We start from the raw sequence: 14,122 nt of genomic DNA, 5'->3' as shown, positions 1-14,122 counted from the left end.
AAAAAGATGAAATATATATGAAGAATCACATATTTTATTACGAAATTCAAAAATCCTTATCATTGACACGTGTATCTGTTCATGTATCTATTTATAACGATTTATATATCCATCTATCTATTGCATGAACGATGCGTTGATGTTTAAGCTGCTTAAAACTTTTCGTTCCGGAATATTTAGATGCTGAATGTACGCTGGAAAGCAATGATGAGTCGAGAAATTTAATAAAAAGTCTTGCAGATATTGACTCAAATTCAAGTGATAGATGGAATCTTGCAGCAAATCCGGATCGTCCTCGTCTTCCTCAGCCTCGTTCGCAGCTTCTCCCAACACTAATCGATAAAAATGATAATTTTAAGAAAATATATTATTACGTTAATAATATTATAGCGATATAATATTATTCGATTTGCAGAAGAATTTCAGCGAATGAAAAAAAAGAAAAAATAAAAAATACCGATGGTGCCGCGCATCCCACTTACGTAACATAGTTTCATAGCCTGGATCTAGATAGGCATTCTCACTGTCATCTTCGTCGTCTTCGTTGTCCGATTCCTACGCGTTAAAAAGACTGATTTGATTCGAGCCATCGAACGAGAATAAAATGATGGAAAAACATGGAGAAATTTATTACTTACGTCCGTGTCCTGATTAGCAGCGACCGCTTCGATGTCGTTCGATAACTCGTTAATTATCAGCTTGAATATCTTTGCCAAAACAGGTATAGTGGTCCATTGATAAGGCTGTGATTCGGCTTTACTCCTAGTCCTCACGCCTTCTTCGTTTCCTACGTATTCTCGAATTTTAATTAGTCACTCGCTGTTTTGGAATAAATATTTTATCGACATCTTGTATTGATTAAAATTAAAAATAAATATTCAAGAAAAAAAAAAGTGACGAGAAAAACAATAATGTCCCTTACGAATTTGTATAAATTATATACAAACGTACGAGCAAATATTTATTAAACCTCTTTCTAATTTATTCGAATATTTTTTGCAGAATTGTGATAATTTATGACGTATTTCGAATACGAACCTGAAAATATTTCATCTCCTTTGACGGTGATCTCGTTCAATCGACTATCTCCGTGAGTAACACCGTACTCCAATATCTTGCAAAGCGCGACCGTTGCTACCTTTCGGTCGTATCTACCGAAAAATAAATGTTGCCTGCTGACCCATTCAGAGAGTACAAATGCGAGAGCGCTTTGTCCTGTTGGACCGGGTACGGTTGACAGAAAATTTAGGACAGCATCAAATTCTGTATTTATGAGATGAGCGTATATCATGAGCAAACTCTGTACCACGGTCAACGTCTCGGCTCGCTGCATTTTACTCAGCACAGCTTTCAATAATAGATCGAGATTTTCGCCCAATGTATTTCCTGCTTTTCTAATTAACGTTGTCACCAATCGTCCGACAAAAGTCGCTGTAAACTCGCTCGACTACAAATGCGACACGCCTCGTTAAAAAAATCAATTGATATAGTACAGTTCGTGTGTCGAAATAATGAGATAAAAAAAACGGAAACGAGCCTATTTCTCATTAATCAAAATTATCGAGTTACCTGAGGATTCAACAGTTGAGCAATGATCTGCAATATGTACTGCAAACCTGTTTGACCGTCATTATCTCGATGTACCGTCACTTGCCGAGCAGCGACAGCTAGATAAGTCCGTATTACTTCTCCACCGTTTTGCAAGGTTTCGTTGTCCTCTGAATTTAAAATACAATGACAAGCGGCAGGAAACGCAGTTTCTATCAATGCGCTGCTCAGCGGTCTAGGAGAATATTGCACCAATACTTGCAAAATATCCAGAGCTACGTTTTGACATCTTTCTATTGCGATAAACAGAAATTCGAGCAAATAATTTCGATTTTTTACTTTTTAAAAATTCGTGCTCAAGCTTGGATAAAGTAAAATGTTATGGTAAATATAAAATAAAGCCTTACCATCTTTTGACTTATTCATAGGCGTTATAGCCATCATGCTAGTTAACGTTGGTATCAATCGAGTTTGTAATGGTCCTATGCAATCAGGATTTTGCGTTAAGCTTTTAAATATATCTTGACACAAATTCAAAATTTCAGGATCGCTATAAAACTTTAAAAATGCAGCGATAGTTAAGGGACAAATTTTATTCTCCATTGAAGCGGTAAATGCTTTGTCTAGCTGTAAAAACAAAAGAAGTAGAATTAGACGTAATGATTATGAATAATAGTAAAAAAAAAAGAAAAAAAATAATGAACATTATTACCGAAACCAAAACTTGCAGAGTTTCCATTACTAATATTAAAATTTCCGTTGATGGTTGATTGGCTAAATTGAAAACTCCTTGGAATATATTTGGCAAATGAGATCGTATAATATTGCCGAGGGTATTGTTATTTTCCATCATCGATGCTTTGCAGAACCAATAAATAGCTTTCACCGCACTGATACGAATACACGAAAGTTGATTCTCTTGCAATCCATTAACTGTTGCTTCTAAGAAACGTGAACTCATTTCTGGTGGCATTATCTCAGCGTATTTGCCACCGATACATAAACAACGACCAAGAAGTAACGGTGGTGCTCCTAAAAGTCATCAATATGATACAGAATAATGATGGAAAAAATTAATTGTTTTTTCATGAATGAAAAGTAATGAAGCAATATCGAATACCTGAATCCTTTAAAGTAGCTAAAACGATTGTATCCAAAAATCTAATAATATCGAATTGAAGAATTCCAGTTTGCTGCCTTTCCACAACAGCATCTTTTGTTTTACTTAATGCTAAAATAGACGATTCTCGTAATTTCCACCACGTTTCATCATTCTCACTTCCATTGTTTGTACTTTGCAATCTACTAGTTGCTTCAATATGACGAGTAACTACTTCGCAAAGTGCATTTACTGCTTTTTCCTCGGAATAATTCACTAAAGCCTATGCGTGCAAAAAATTCAATTTAAATATTATTTTAATCATCAACGATATTAACTATCAATTTTATCATATCCTTCTTGACAATACATATTTACCGTTAAAAGTTCCTGAGCTGAAATGCGAACGTTATAAGCAAATATATCATCTTCTTCGACAAATTGATTAGGACTAGTCGTCCATAATTCGATTTGATCATCGGTTATTTGCATAAAAATGATTAAATAATACATCACTTCTTGCATTAAATTATCCAAAAGATTTGAAAATCGTTTACGATCTACGATAGAATGAATAAATTCGAATATCGCAATAATCAAATTATTAAAATTAATTATTTCACCTGTAAAAAGATAAATGTATTGCAAACATATTGATTCTCGATGAGTATAAATTGAATTTTTTAACGCAAAATTTACCATCTGAATCGACTTCTTTATCATTTGTATCTCCCTCTCCATTTACAGATTTTTCTTGATAGAGTTTAGCACTTTGTATTAAAGTTTCCCAAACTGGTGGTAACATCTGAGGTAAAAATCTTGATACATACTTAGGTAACTTAGTAACTAGGCAATTTATAGCTTTAATAACATCGGTTTTAAGTCCGCTATCGCTAGTTGAACCATCAGACAGTTGTAAACAGTGAACAAATTTTTCACAAAACATGGGAATAACTGGTTGTAGATATTGCTCTGTAAATCCTTTCTGATAAATTCCAGTAGCGGCAACTAACGTTGTAATTGTAGTAAATATTTCAACAGCACGACCACGGGTTCTAATAGAATATTGCTAAAAATATAAATCGATATTGTCATGGTGTTATTATATGATTAATGTTTAATATAAGACATTAACGAACGTACGTTTTCACTTTGAAATATTCTATACATTTCTTGAAGAATTACTGGTCCCACATTAGGTAATTGATTATCAGTAAGATCTGAAGTAAATTCTGTTAAAACTCGCATTGCTCCGTGAACGGCATACTCGCTTTCCCCGCTTAAACAACTAACAAGTATATCGAATAAACCGGGCCAATTTTCTGGCCAATCCCAATGTGCAATAGCTGATATCGCATATGCTACTGCTGTACGTACCTAAATAATTAATGAGATGAAACATTTTTATATTTGATATATATAACATTCATAAATCAAATTATAAATATATATTACTTTACTAATAGATTCACGAAGTCCTAATGGCAGTAATTCTTTAATTCTTTCTTTTGTTGTATATTTTATTTCAGGAGGACGAAATTTCTCAGCCACAAAAGACCAATGAGTTTCAACATATTGTTTTAATAATACAGAAGCTAATTGCCTAATAGGTAAATGTCCATTAGGATCTACTACAAATTCTGTTAAATGTATACCAAATTCCTCTGTAACTTCTAATGCTTGTATTCTTTGTTCAGCTGCTTGTCTTGTCTCTGTATGAGGAGACAAAATTCCACTTAACGTTTCATACAAAGCTTCTCTCAAAGAACCTTGTACATCCATTATAATAATGTATTATAATAATCTCAACTTCCTTTTATTCCTTGTTTCCTATATACAAAATATTTGTTTATTATTGTATAGTTTAAAGGTTTTATTCATAATCTTATTTAAATCACATAATATTTATCTTAACACATGTTAACACATGTTAATGGTTATTATTTTATTGGCATTTATTGTTTTCACACAAGTTGCTTTAATCTTTTAAAAATAATATAACATAATTTCTGTAATTAACAGACTAGTCATTATAAGAAGGATTAAAAAGAAAAATAAAAATAAAATTGTATTATATAAGAAAAAAAGAATACATATAAAATCGAATTAAAAAAAAATTTACTAATAGCATTTATATATATATTGTATAATCTAATAAGCACTATTATACAAATTTTATAATAATGATATATTATAATAATATGATAAAATTACAAAAAATTTATATAATATATAATAATATTTATTCTACTTTTAGCATATTATAATTTGATGAAGCCGGCTTAACAAAATGACACAAAGGTTAGAGATAAAGTTATTATTGCTCAAATGGTACGTAAATAAAAAATGAACATTTTTGATCACAATATTTTGTATATATATAAACAACACATTTATATGTTTAATTCTATATTCGTAACAATAAATGCTTATTATTGATAATTTTATAAATTTTTGTAAATGAACTCATACGTACATGTCCAAGATAAAAGTATCGAACGTATCGTATATATACGCGTGCGCATATATATATTGGAAATTCAGATTTTAAAATATTATATATTTTATGTAAATAATATTACAATGATAATTAATGTAATATACAATAGATAAAATAATGAAAAATATATTTTAATTTAAATTTTTATTTTTGCATATTGCTTATGTCTATATGTATATCATTTTCATATTGTAATATATTATATATTTATCTTACTATTTTTATTTTAAACGTAAAACAATAATTACTTAAAAATCGATAATTATCATAGCATATTAATTTGATAGAGAAAATGTAAATAGAGTAAATAATAAGAGAAGAATAAAACTAGAATAAAAATTTGGGACTTAGTGCCATCTTCAGAGTGCCGCAACAAATAAAGAACAGAAAATAATGAGAAAAATATAGAAATAGAATTGATTGTTAGCGCCATTTCTTGAGAAGTATTAAAAAATATTGAGAAGTATTACAGAATATTAAAGAATACAAATAATATAAAATGAATGTGATTTACATGTAATGTTTTTTCATATTATGGAAATTATAACCGATCATTTTTCTATATATTTCAAGTAACATTTTATTTCTTTTCATAGAAATATTTAAAATGAATTTTAATTGTTTTTTTATTCACATTGAAACAAATATATAATAATTTATTACTTGTTAAAAATTCATATTTCTTTTTTAAATTCCTTTTTCCTGTTTATTTGTATTATTATTATTTACATTATCTTTATTTTTTATCTATAATATTTTTGACTATGAGTGCGAAAACATTTCTTGTTATACAAACTTTTTAAAAAATTAATAATAATACTTTTAATAATACTTAATATGTTTCGATTTGTTGAATCGTTCTTATTTTAATTAGAAATAAGAATAGTAATTAAACTATTTTTTTTCTTTATTTATTTGTTTAATGTTATATTATTTATTTTTAAAATAGTAGATAGCTTACATTTTTTTGAGATGAAATTTGATTATAATTTTATTTTAATATAATTGATTAATTCTATACATTTTAAATATTTATTTGAAATTTATTGATTTTCTTTTGTATAGATTTTAGATATCTGCTTTTGAAAATGAGAAAAGTTTTAATATGAACATATGAAAAAACAATAAAGTTTGATTTTTTAATTGCAGGTAATTAGAAGATTATATTGTACAGTATTTTAATTTTCGCGATTTCGAATTTGAAATAAAGAACCGCGTAGTTCTAACCAATCAAAAAACTGCTAAAATCAACTGCGAGACGCAAACATTGCGCATCATAGTGCGCATGGCGTTAGTCTAAAGTTGAAAATCGTAATGACAGGCTGTATTTCGACTGAGAAGCATAATTGTGTAAAATATTTATTGATAGGATATTATAATATGGTTATTAAGTTTAATTATTAATTATTAGATCTTATTATTATTAAGTCTTGTGTAACTAATACTTATTTGTTTAATCATTATTACCAGAATTGAATATCTTTGTGCAGATTATCGTTTGATTGGAGTTTCGAAGGCAGAATGACTTTGAAAATGTAATAGTATAATAGTTTTTCACTATATGTGATAATTAGAAAATAATTCAACGACTTTTATGCAAATATGGTAAGATTTTTATTTATTTTATTAAAAATAAAATATAATATATAAAATATGTATTATTATATATAATTTTGTCTCTTTTTATTTATATTATTATAATATATATTAAAAATATATATTATAATTTTTGTTTCTTTTCATCAAAGATAGAATTAGTTAGATTATTATTATTATCAATTCACACATACATATTTTATAGATATATTCTCATATATTTATTTTTTAAATGCGTTATCAACGTTTAATTCGTGTGTTATTATTTTTATATTTGTTTTGATGTTATATAAAGTTTCAATGCTGAAAACATTTTTTATAATACAATCTTTCCTTGTATCGTGCTATGCTTGATATTTCGATTTATCGAATTATTGAAATTGTTGAAATATATCCAAATATTTTCTCAATTTATAATTCGATATCGAAATCACAAAGACACGAGACTTATAATTTTGTTGTCGAAACTCATGATAGCTAGATATTTTATTTCAGGTATATGATTTATCTGTTCCTATAATTCTTATGTAACAATTATTCTTTTTCCTTTTATACTAAAATTTTATTATAATACGTTTTTTCAATTATTTATTGAATATTATTATAATTAATAATTTTTTAAACAATAATTTATTATTTTTTTATATTTGATCATTAACTCATATATTCAAATATTACTAATTTATATTTTGAGCTTTTAAAATAGGATTTGTACTAAATTGTTTTATTTTTTAATATAATTACACGGCAAAAAAAGAATGAATGGAGATTCCACATGGATAAGATCCCACATGAATAGGGTAGGTCTCCGATTCGCAGCAACCTCCACGCGGTGAGACCTGGAAATCATTCTTATTTGATATACTATTTATAATTATTCCATATATAGCTTTATGATATAATTATAAATTATATAGCAAATAAATGAGCTAATTGGCTGCGTATGCGATTTAGTTAAAAAATTTATTTTATCATTTCTAAAGCTGTAAAATATAAATTTCTAATATAAATATATAATTATATAAATATATAAATATATATTAATATATATATAATTTTTTAGCATGAAATATAGATTTTTATTTTATAATTTTTCGATTAAAAAAATTTAATAAAATTATTGATTTAAAAATTTAAAATATAAAATTAAAAAAGAAAAATACAATAATAAAAAAATTGTAAAATTATAAAAAATTATTAGACAAATTAAATTAGACTTATTAATTAAACAAAATATTTTTAAGTTGATGAATTTTTTTAAATAAATATAAATTTTTAAATATAAGATTGATAATATAAAGTGAAAATTTATTTTAATTAAAAAAATTGAAATATTCAAAAATTTTGCAGTTTAGTAATTTTTTCTAATTTTATTTATTTAATTCTGTTCGTTTTTAAAGTTATTAATAAAAAAAATATATCTTTGTAGAAAAGTTTTTGTAGAAAAGATGGGTTTAACAATCAATTCTTACTCTATATCTATCTTTCTCTCATTTTTTATTTTTTCTGAGTTTGTTTTATTCGTTACTTTCTGATTCCTAAATTTTTATTCCGTCTCTTTTCTCACTATTTGCTTTTTTTGTACATATCTTTTAAAATCTAAATAATTTTAAAGATGTTACTAATTCTTTAAATTTTTTATTTATTTCTATTCTTTTTCTTTTTTCCTTATATACTTGTTCTGCAAAATTTATGCATTTAAGAGACGATTTCGAAATTTGATTAAATTTATTATTTATTTTTAAAATAGAAGTGAAAAAAAATATATAAAATATATTGAAATACGTAAAAATAGATATATGTATAAATTTGTAATAGAAATACATATTCATTCATTTAGAATATTTGAATATTTATATATAATTAAATATATAAAAATTTTATAGATTAAAATTCGATTGCATTTATTATTTACATATATGTGTTTAGATGGAAATACATATATATACGCATCTATTAATAAAATATTGGACAATAGATTTGTGAAAATAAAAAATAAAAATTAAAATAATGAATAAAACTTTTCGTAACTAGTTTGATCAGCCATAAATTATTTTTTATTTCCATTTTATATCCCTTTTTCATATTTCATATATAATGTATAATTCACTATACATTATAATTCATTATAAATATAATATATATATTGGTGAACTTATTAACATAAACGACTGTGATAATTTTACTACCACCGATTAAATTGATGCATTATACAATTATACATTTTTTTTTTATAATACAAATAATTGAAATTAAAAAAATAATTTTTTTCCTAAACCTTTTTACCATAATCTTTCGCAATATACACATCATAATGTACAGTATATGTATACATTATGTAAAAATTATAATATTTAAATATTTTTACAATAAAAAAAGAAATAATTTAGAGTAATTTTAAACAGTAGAAGCAAATAGTTCTAGAAAAAGTATTAAAGATCATATAATAAGTTATTATATAAAAATAAATTATCAACAAAAATTGATAGTGCCTGAAATCAATAGCAATAGTATTGCTATTGACAGTAATGAATTATTTCTTACAAAAAACTTATTTTTCAGGTACTATATTACATTAAAATATCTTCTGCTTTCTTTCCAGTCAATTTCATTAAATCAGAATGAATCCTAAATTGTAATCTAGATTCCAATAAATATCCAGTAAAATTTTTTCTACAAAAAATAAAACAATTTATTGATAATAATAATTAAAGTAAAAATTATCCGAAATATTCCTAAGACAAAAATGATTTACTTAGCATCCTCTAAATATCCAAGAGCGAGTTGAATATTTCCTTGATCTTGTGCCAACAAAGCTAATTCTACTGTTGCATAAGGAAGTAAATAAGTATCTTCCTTGATTAGTTTATCCAATTCGAGAACGCGTTTTAAACAATTTTCAGCTGAAAGAGGATGTTTCAATTGTCGCAAACAAGCACCTTTTAGAAGCGATAAAAGTGCTTCATTATCTGCATGAAATTCTGTTTTCCTAAAAATTATTTGATTTTTTATAGTTTATATATTATCAGATGATATGATTTAAATTAAAAGAATAAAATCGATTGACAAAAACTCACGAAGTTTTCACAAGTTTTTTTTCAGCTTCTTCAATTACTTTAAACATGTTTAACATTAAATCTTGTCGTTTTCCTACTATGCGAAACAAATTCCATACATACATAAGTTCAAATATAGGAAGTACTAGGCTTTTCTTTTGAGCAAAATATCGTTCAGTTTTTTTTATTACAAATTTTTCCATTGGTAATGATTTACCCGCAATACGTTGTTTAAAAGTAGGCGCTTGCATCATTAAAGTATCTATCGTTTGTTTTTCTTCACTTTGTACCGATGGATTTTGCATCATAAGTATCGCAGCTCTTTGATACAAATAAATTGTACGTGACCAATGTGATTCTTCAGCTAAGTGACCGGCGAACATTGCAGCTTGATTCCATTGCTGGAGCGAACAATGTGCCCACATTAATTCCCAAAAACAAATATGATGAAATTGAGGCCATAAATCTTGACTTTTCCAAGATTTAGTATACCATTCTAAAGAGTTTTCAAATTTCCCTCTCGTTAATTCTAATCTTCCTTTAAAAAATAAAAACCATACGCCATTTGGATAAAGACTCAATTCTTCTTCCAAAACTTTTTCACACCAGTCTAGATCACCGTCGGTATGACTTAAAACAAACGATACCAGCAGATTGTAAGATAAAAGAAACATTGCACACAATACATGTCGTAATCCCCTTCTTTCTTGATATCCTGCTTCTAATTCTGACAAACCATATTCCTAATAATAAAAACAACATCATTATTATAAAACGATAATGTTTATAAAAAAAACAATTTTTTTAAATTATTTTAATCATTTTATTTCATTACCTTATCACCCGAAAATCCAATAAATTCTAAAAGTTTAATGATTTTTGCTGGCAATAGAGAGATCATCTATAAAACTCAAAAAATAGTTATTACATCTTATTTTATACAATAAAATCATTCTTCTACATACCAAATTAAATGCACCAATACCAGTGCGAACTCCACTTTCAAAATGTATTTTATAAGCATCATTTTCCCATTTGCGATTATTTAAAATTGTTAAACATTCTCTGAAATAGAATAATATACATAAAATAATATATGGTTTTTCAATATATATTACATCAATATTCACAAAATGATGATTTGTTTACTTATATGATAGAAAACAGGTACGAATTTTCAATCCAGCTTTAACAAAGCTGACCAAAGTTTCGTCCTCCACGAACGTGAGCATTGATTTTAAAAAAAGTGACTCAGCATAACAGAGTTCTGCATGCACTTCGTCTGTAACAATAATTCTATATCATTTTTGTTTCATGTTTAATAATATCAACGTGTAAAAATCAAATAAATCAAATATTTTATTATAGACAATTTATAAAAAAAATATGAAATCTATTTTTTAATAAATAAATTCATATAATAGAATATGTTTCTATAAATAATAGAATAATAATAGTATTGAATTATTTAGATTGGTATATACAGAAAATCATATATATTTATGTAACAAATAATTCTGATTATACTCTCTAATTTGTGCATAAAGTTAAAGTAAAATTTAAATTAGAATAGAAAAATTAGAATAGAACAAAATTACAATAGAAATAAAATTAGAATAGAAGAATTAGGTTGATAGAAATGAAAAGTTATTTGTTAATTAAAAAAGTTTTTTTTTTTTGAGAAATAATGTGGTTTTTAAGAAACTTTATTTTTATGATGCGGTGTATAGAAAATATTATATCAAATAATATATGTATATACATTACCAATTGAATAAGCATCATAATTAGTCTTCTTCACCATTTTGCCAATATTTTGTGTTAATGTTACATGTTTACGTTGCTTCAAGCACACAGTCATGCACTGTTTTACAGCTCCAGCTGCCTTTTCAATGTATTTCTAAGCAACACATATTACAATATATTATTGAAAAAACATATATTTTCCAAATATCACAATTTATTGGGATTTAATACTTGTTCAAATGTAAGAATAGCCTCGAGGAATGCAAATATACTTGTTCCTAAAGAATGATACATGCTACTGCTTGCCCATGGCTCCATAATTTTTCTTGCTTCTTCAAAATCATTATTAAAAAAATAATGTATCGCTTTTTTTGCCTCCATTATTGCTGTATCCAAATCCATAGAAGTAGGCCTTAAAAAAACAAATCATAATTAATCTAAAATATATATATAATATATAATATATAATATGTAACATATAATATGTTAAATTTATGTATGTATAGTATGTATATATAATATACTTACTGTGGTAAAGATTCCTGAGCATCTTGAAACTAAAATATTATAGAAATAAAGAATATTGTTAATTATCATATTAATTATTAAAAATAGAATAGTTTTTTGAATTTTTAATTATTAACTAAACTTAATTCATACCTCATCTTCTTCGATGTCCGACATTTTGAATTAATATTTGAAATATGCTTAAAAAAAATAATATTGAATGTTATTATTGAAATTATTTTCATTTAATCTATGTGTGAATATTGTAATAAAAAAATTTTTTACATTCAATAAATATTTTGCATAGAGATTCTATATTTTAGAAGAATTCTTTTATGAACTAGATATGTTAATTACTAAATGTGAAAGTCATCTTCAACACAGATTTCTCATGTGCTCCTTTTACAATTTTAAACCAATAAATTCAATTATTTTAATAATATCGCAACAAAAATTATATTTCATAGACATATTAAAATTATAATTACAACAAATGAAAATAAAAGCAATCTTTTATTATAATATATATATTATTCATTTTTAATATATTTTTATAAGATATGTTTTGTAATATAAAATTATTCTTAATAATCATTATCAACAAGTTCATAGATAAATATACAATAATAAAAAATGATAAGATAAAATATATATTCTCATAAAATCATCAACATCTCAAATATTTCATAAATATATTTAAAAAATTATATCTTACAGACATATTAAATTTTCAAGGTAATAATTAATCATATTTTCAAAAATAAACAAGATTGAATTTTTACCTCAAGTTACATAAGACACAAACATATTCTTATTATAGAATTTTTTACTTATTATATTTTCAGCTTTATGAATAATATTTTCTTTAAATATATTAAAAAAAAAAAAAAGAAATAATATAATATACTAAAAATGAAAAATATATATAATATAATATACAAAGGTATATATATATATATATATACATACATATGATATACAAATAAATAATATATTAATTTTTCTTGATATGATATGTAACTTAAATGTTCAATTTAAAATAGAATGTTAGAAGAAAACATATGATATAATGGAGTTATATCGCGATAGACCTAAATTTCTCAAAAATTTACGATAAAATCAATTTCAATAAAAATGCAATTAATAAAATAAATAATTATACAATCAATATTTATAAATTAACAAAATTCAATCTTATTTCATATTCTACATTACAATACTTTATAAATTATTTTGTACGTAGATGATTCAAAGTAACTTACCATTAAACCATCAAATGTCAAAAGATAGAAGAATAAATTCACAAAAAAAGCAATGAAATTAATGTTTATTTAATAACATCTCTAAGCTAACATGACCAGATTATGGATATGTATAAATGCTATAACAAATTATAGTTATTTTTACATTTTTATTCGAGATTTACAAGAATTCTTGAAACACGCCGCTACAAACATAACGGCATAAAATGTACGCAACCGACTGACGGTATACTGATTATGACAGGTGAATCGAGTCGGATCAACATAAGTAAGTATATAGATATATACTACTTACGATAAGGATACAACTGTACACGTGACATTACCTTCCATTACAGTGATGCTTAATATATATAATACTAAAAGTTTTATATAACACTGAAACAATGATTTGAAAAGAAACTAATCAGATTAAAGCCAATCAAAATTAATTCTCTCATTAGCTCTCAGCTACATTTATAATATCAATATAATTCAATTGTTTTTAATACTTTTTATTCATAAAAAATTAAGAATCACAAAAATTTAATCAAAGATTAAGAATCACTGATGATTGTGTGTTACTTTTATAAGTATTATCTCCAATCTAAAAAATACTAAAGTGATTTATACAATTTATATGATTAGATTATAATATTCATTTATTAAAATTTGAAAAAAAAATTTCTGATTAAATTTGATATTCCGTTTGATTTGCATGATATTTTTTATATTTTTTACATTATTACATTATTTATTACATTATATATTATTGTATATATTTATATTTTTATTTCATGAAAAGATATAATTTAATATAATAAAAGAA

The 14,122-nt window shown here is 24.8% G+C and overlaps 2 protein-coding genes across 4 annotated transcripts; both read right to left on the bottom strand.

Annotated features, from left to right (window-relative positions):
• Nucleotides 1-14: 14 nt before the first annotated feature.
• LOC107992491 (importin-9) lies at nt 15-5,474 on the bottom strand. Of its 3 annotated transcripts, none has more exons than XM_017048404.3 (13): nt 5,124-5,474; nt 4,103-4,477; nt 3,791-4,024; nt 3,347-3,716; nt 3,026-3,270; nt 2,669-2,930; nt 2,261-2,580; nt 1,956-2,175; nt 1,570-1,841; nt 1,039-1,447; nt 639-787; nt 483-555; nt 15-332 (listed from the first exon to the last, which is right to left on the bottom strand). In XM_017048404.3, exons 2-13 carry the CDS (start codon nt 4,427-4,429, stop codon nt 118-120), a joined length of 3,096 nt encoding a protein of 1,031 aa, XP_016903893.2. In that variant the 5' UTR covers nt 4,430-4,477; nt 5,124-5,474; the 3' UTR covers nt 15-117. The 3 variants fall into 3 exon arrangements, with proteins under 3 accessions (XP_016903893.2, XP_061927723.1, XP_016903894.2); XM_062071739.1 differs by having other exon boundaries at nt 4,899-5,131; XM_017048405.3 differs by lacking the exons at nt 15-332; nt 483-555 and having other exon boundaries at nt 635-819.
• A 3,300-nt stretch (nt 5,475-8,774) lies between these two features.
• Nucleotides 8,775-13,631, bottom strand: LOC107992492 (tetratricopeptide repeat protein 39B). Its single transcript, XM_017048406.3, has 11 exons — nt 13,315-13,631; nt 12,206-12,252; nt 12,074-12,102; nt 11,777-11,957; nt 11,567-11,699; nt 10,949-11,081; nt 10,765-10,864; nt 10,635-10,700; nt 9,821-10,542; nt 9,499-9,732; nt 8,775-9,416 (listed from the first exon to the last, which is right to left on the bottom strand). Exons 2-11 carry the CDS (start codon nt 12,227-12,229, stop codon nt 9,314-9,316), a joined length of 1,725 nt encoding a protein of 574 aa, XP_016903895.1. The 5' UTR covers nt 12,230-12,252; nt 13,315-13,631; the 3' UTR covers nt 8,775-9,313.
• Between the last annotated feature and the right edge of the window lie 491 nt (nt 13,632-14,122).

This window comes from Apis cerana, linkage group LG2 (genome assembly GCF_029169275.1).
Source record: "Apis cerana isolate GH-2021 linkage group LG2, AcerK_1.0, whole genome shotgun sequence".
NCBI lineage: Eukaryota > Metazoa > Arthropoda > Insecta > Hymenoptera > Apidae > Apis > Apis cerana.
The sequence above is the reverse complement of the archived record's forward strand: the minus strand, read 5'-3'. Positions and strand labels throughout refer to the sequence as shown.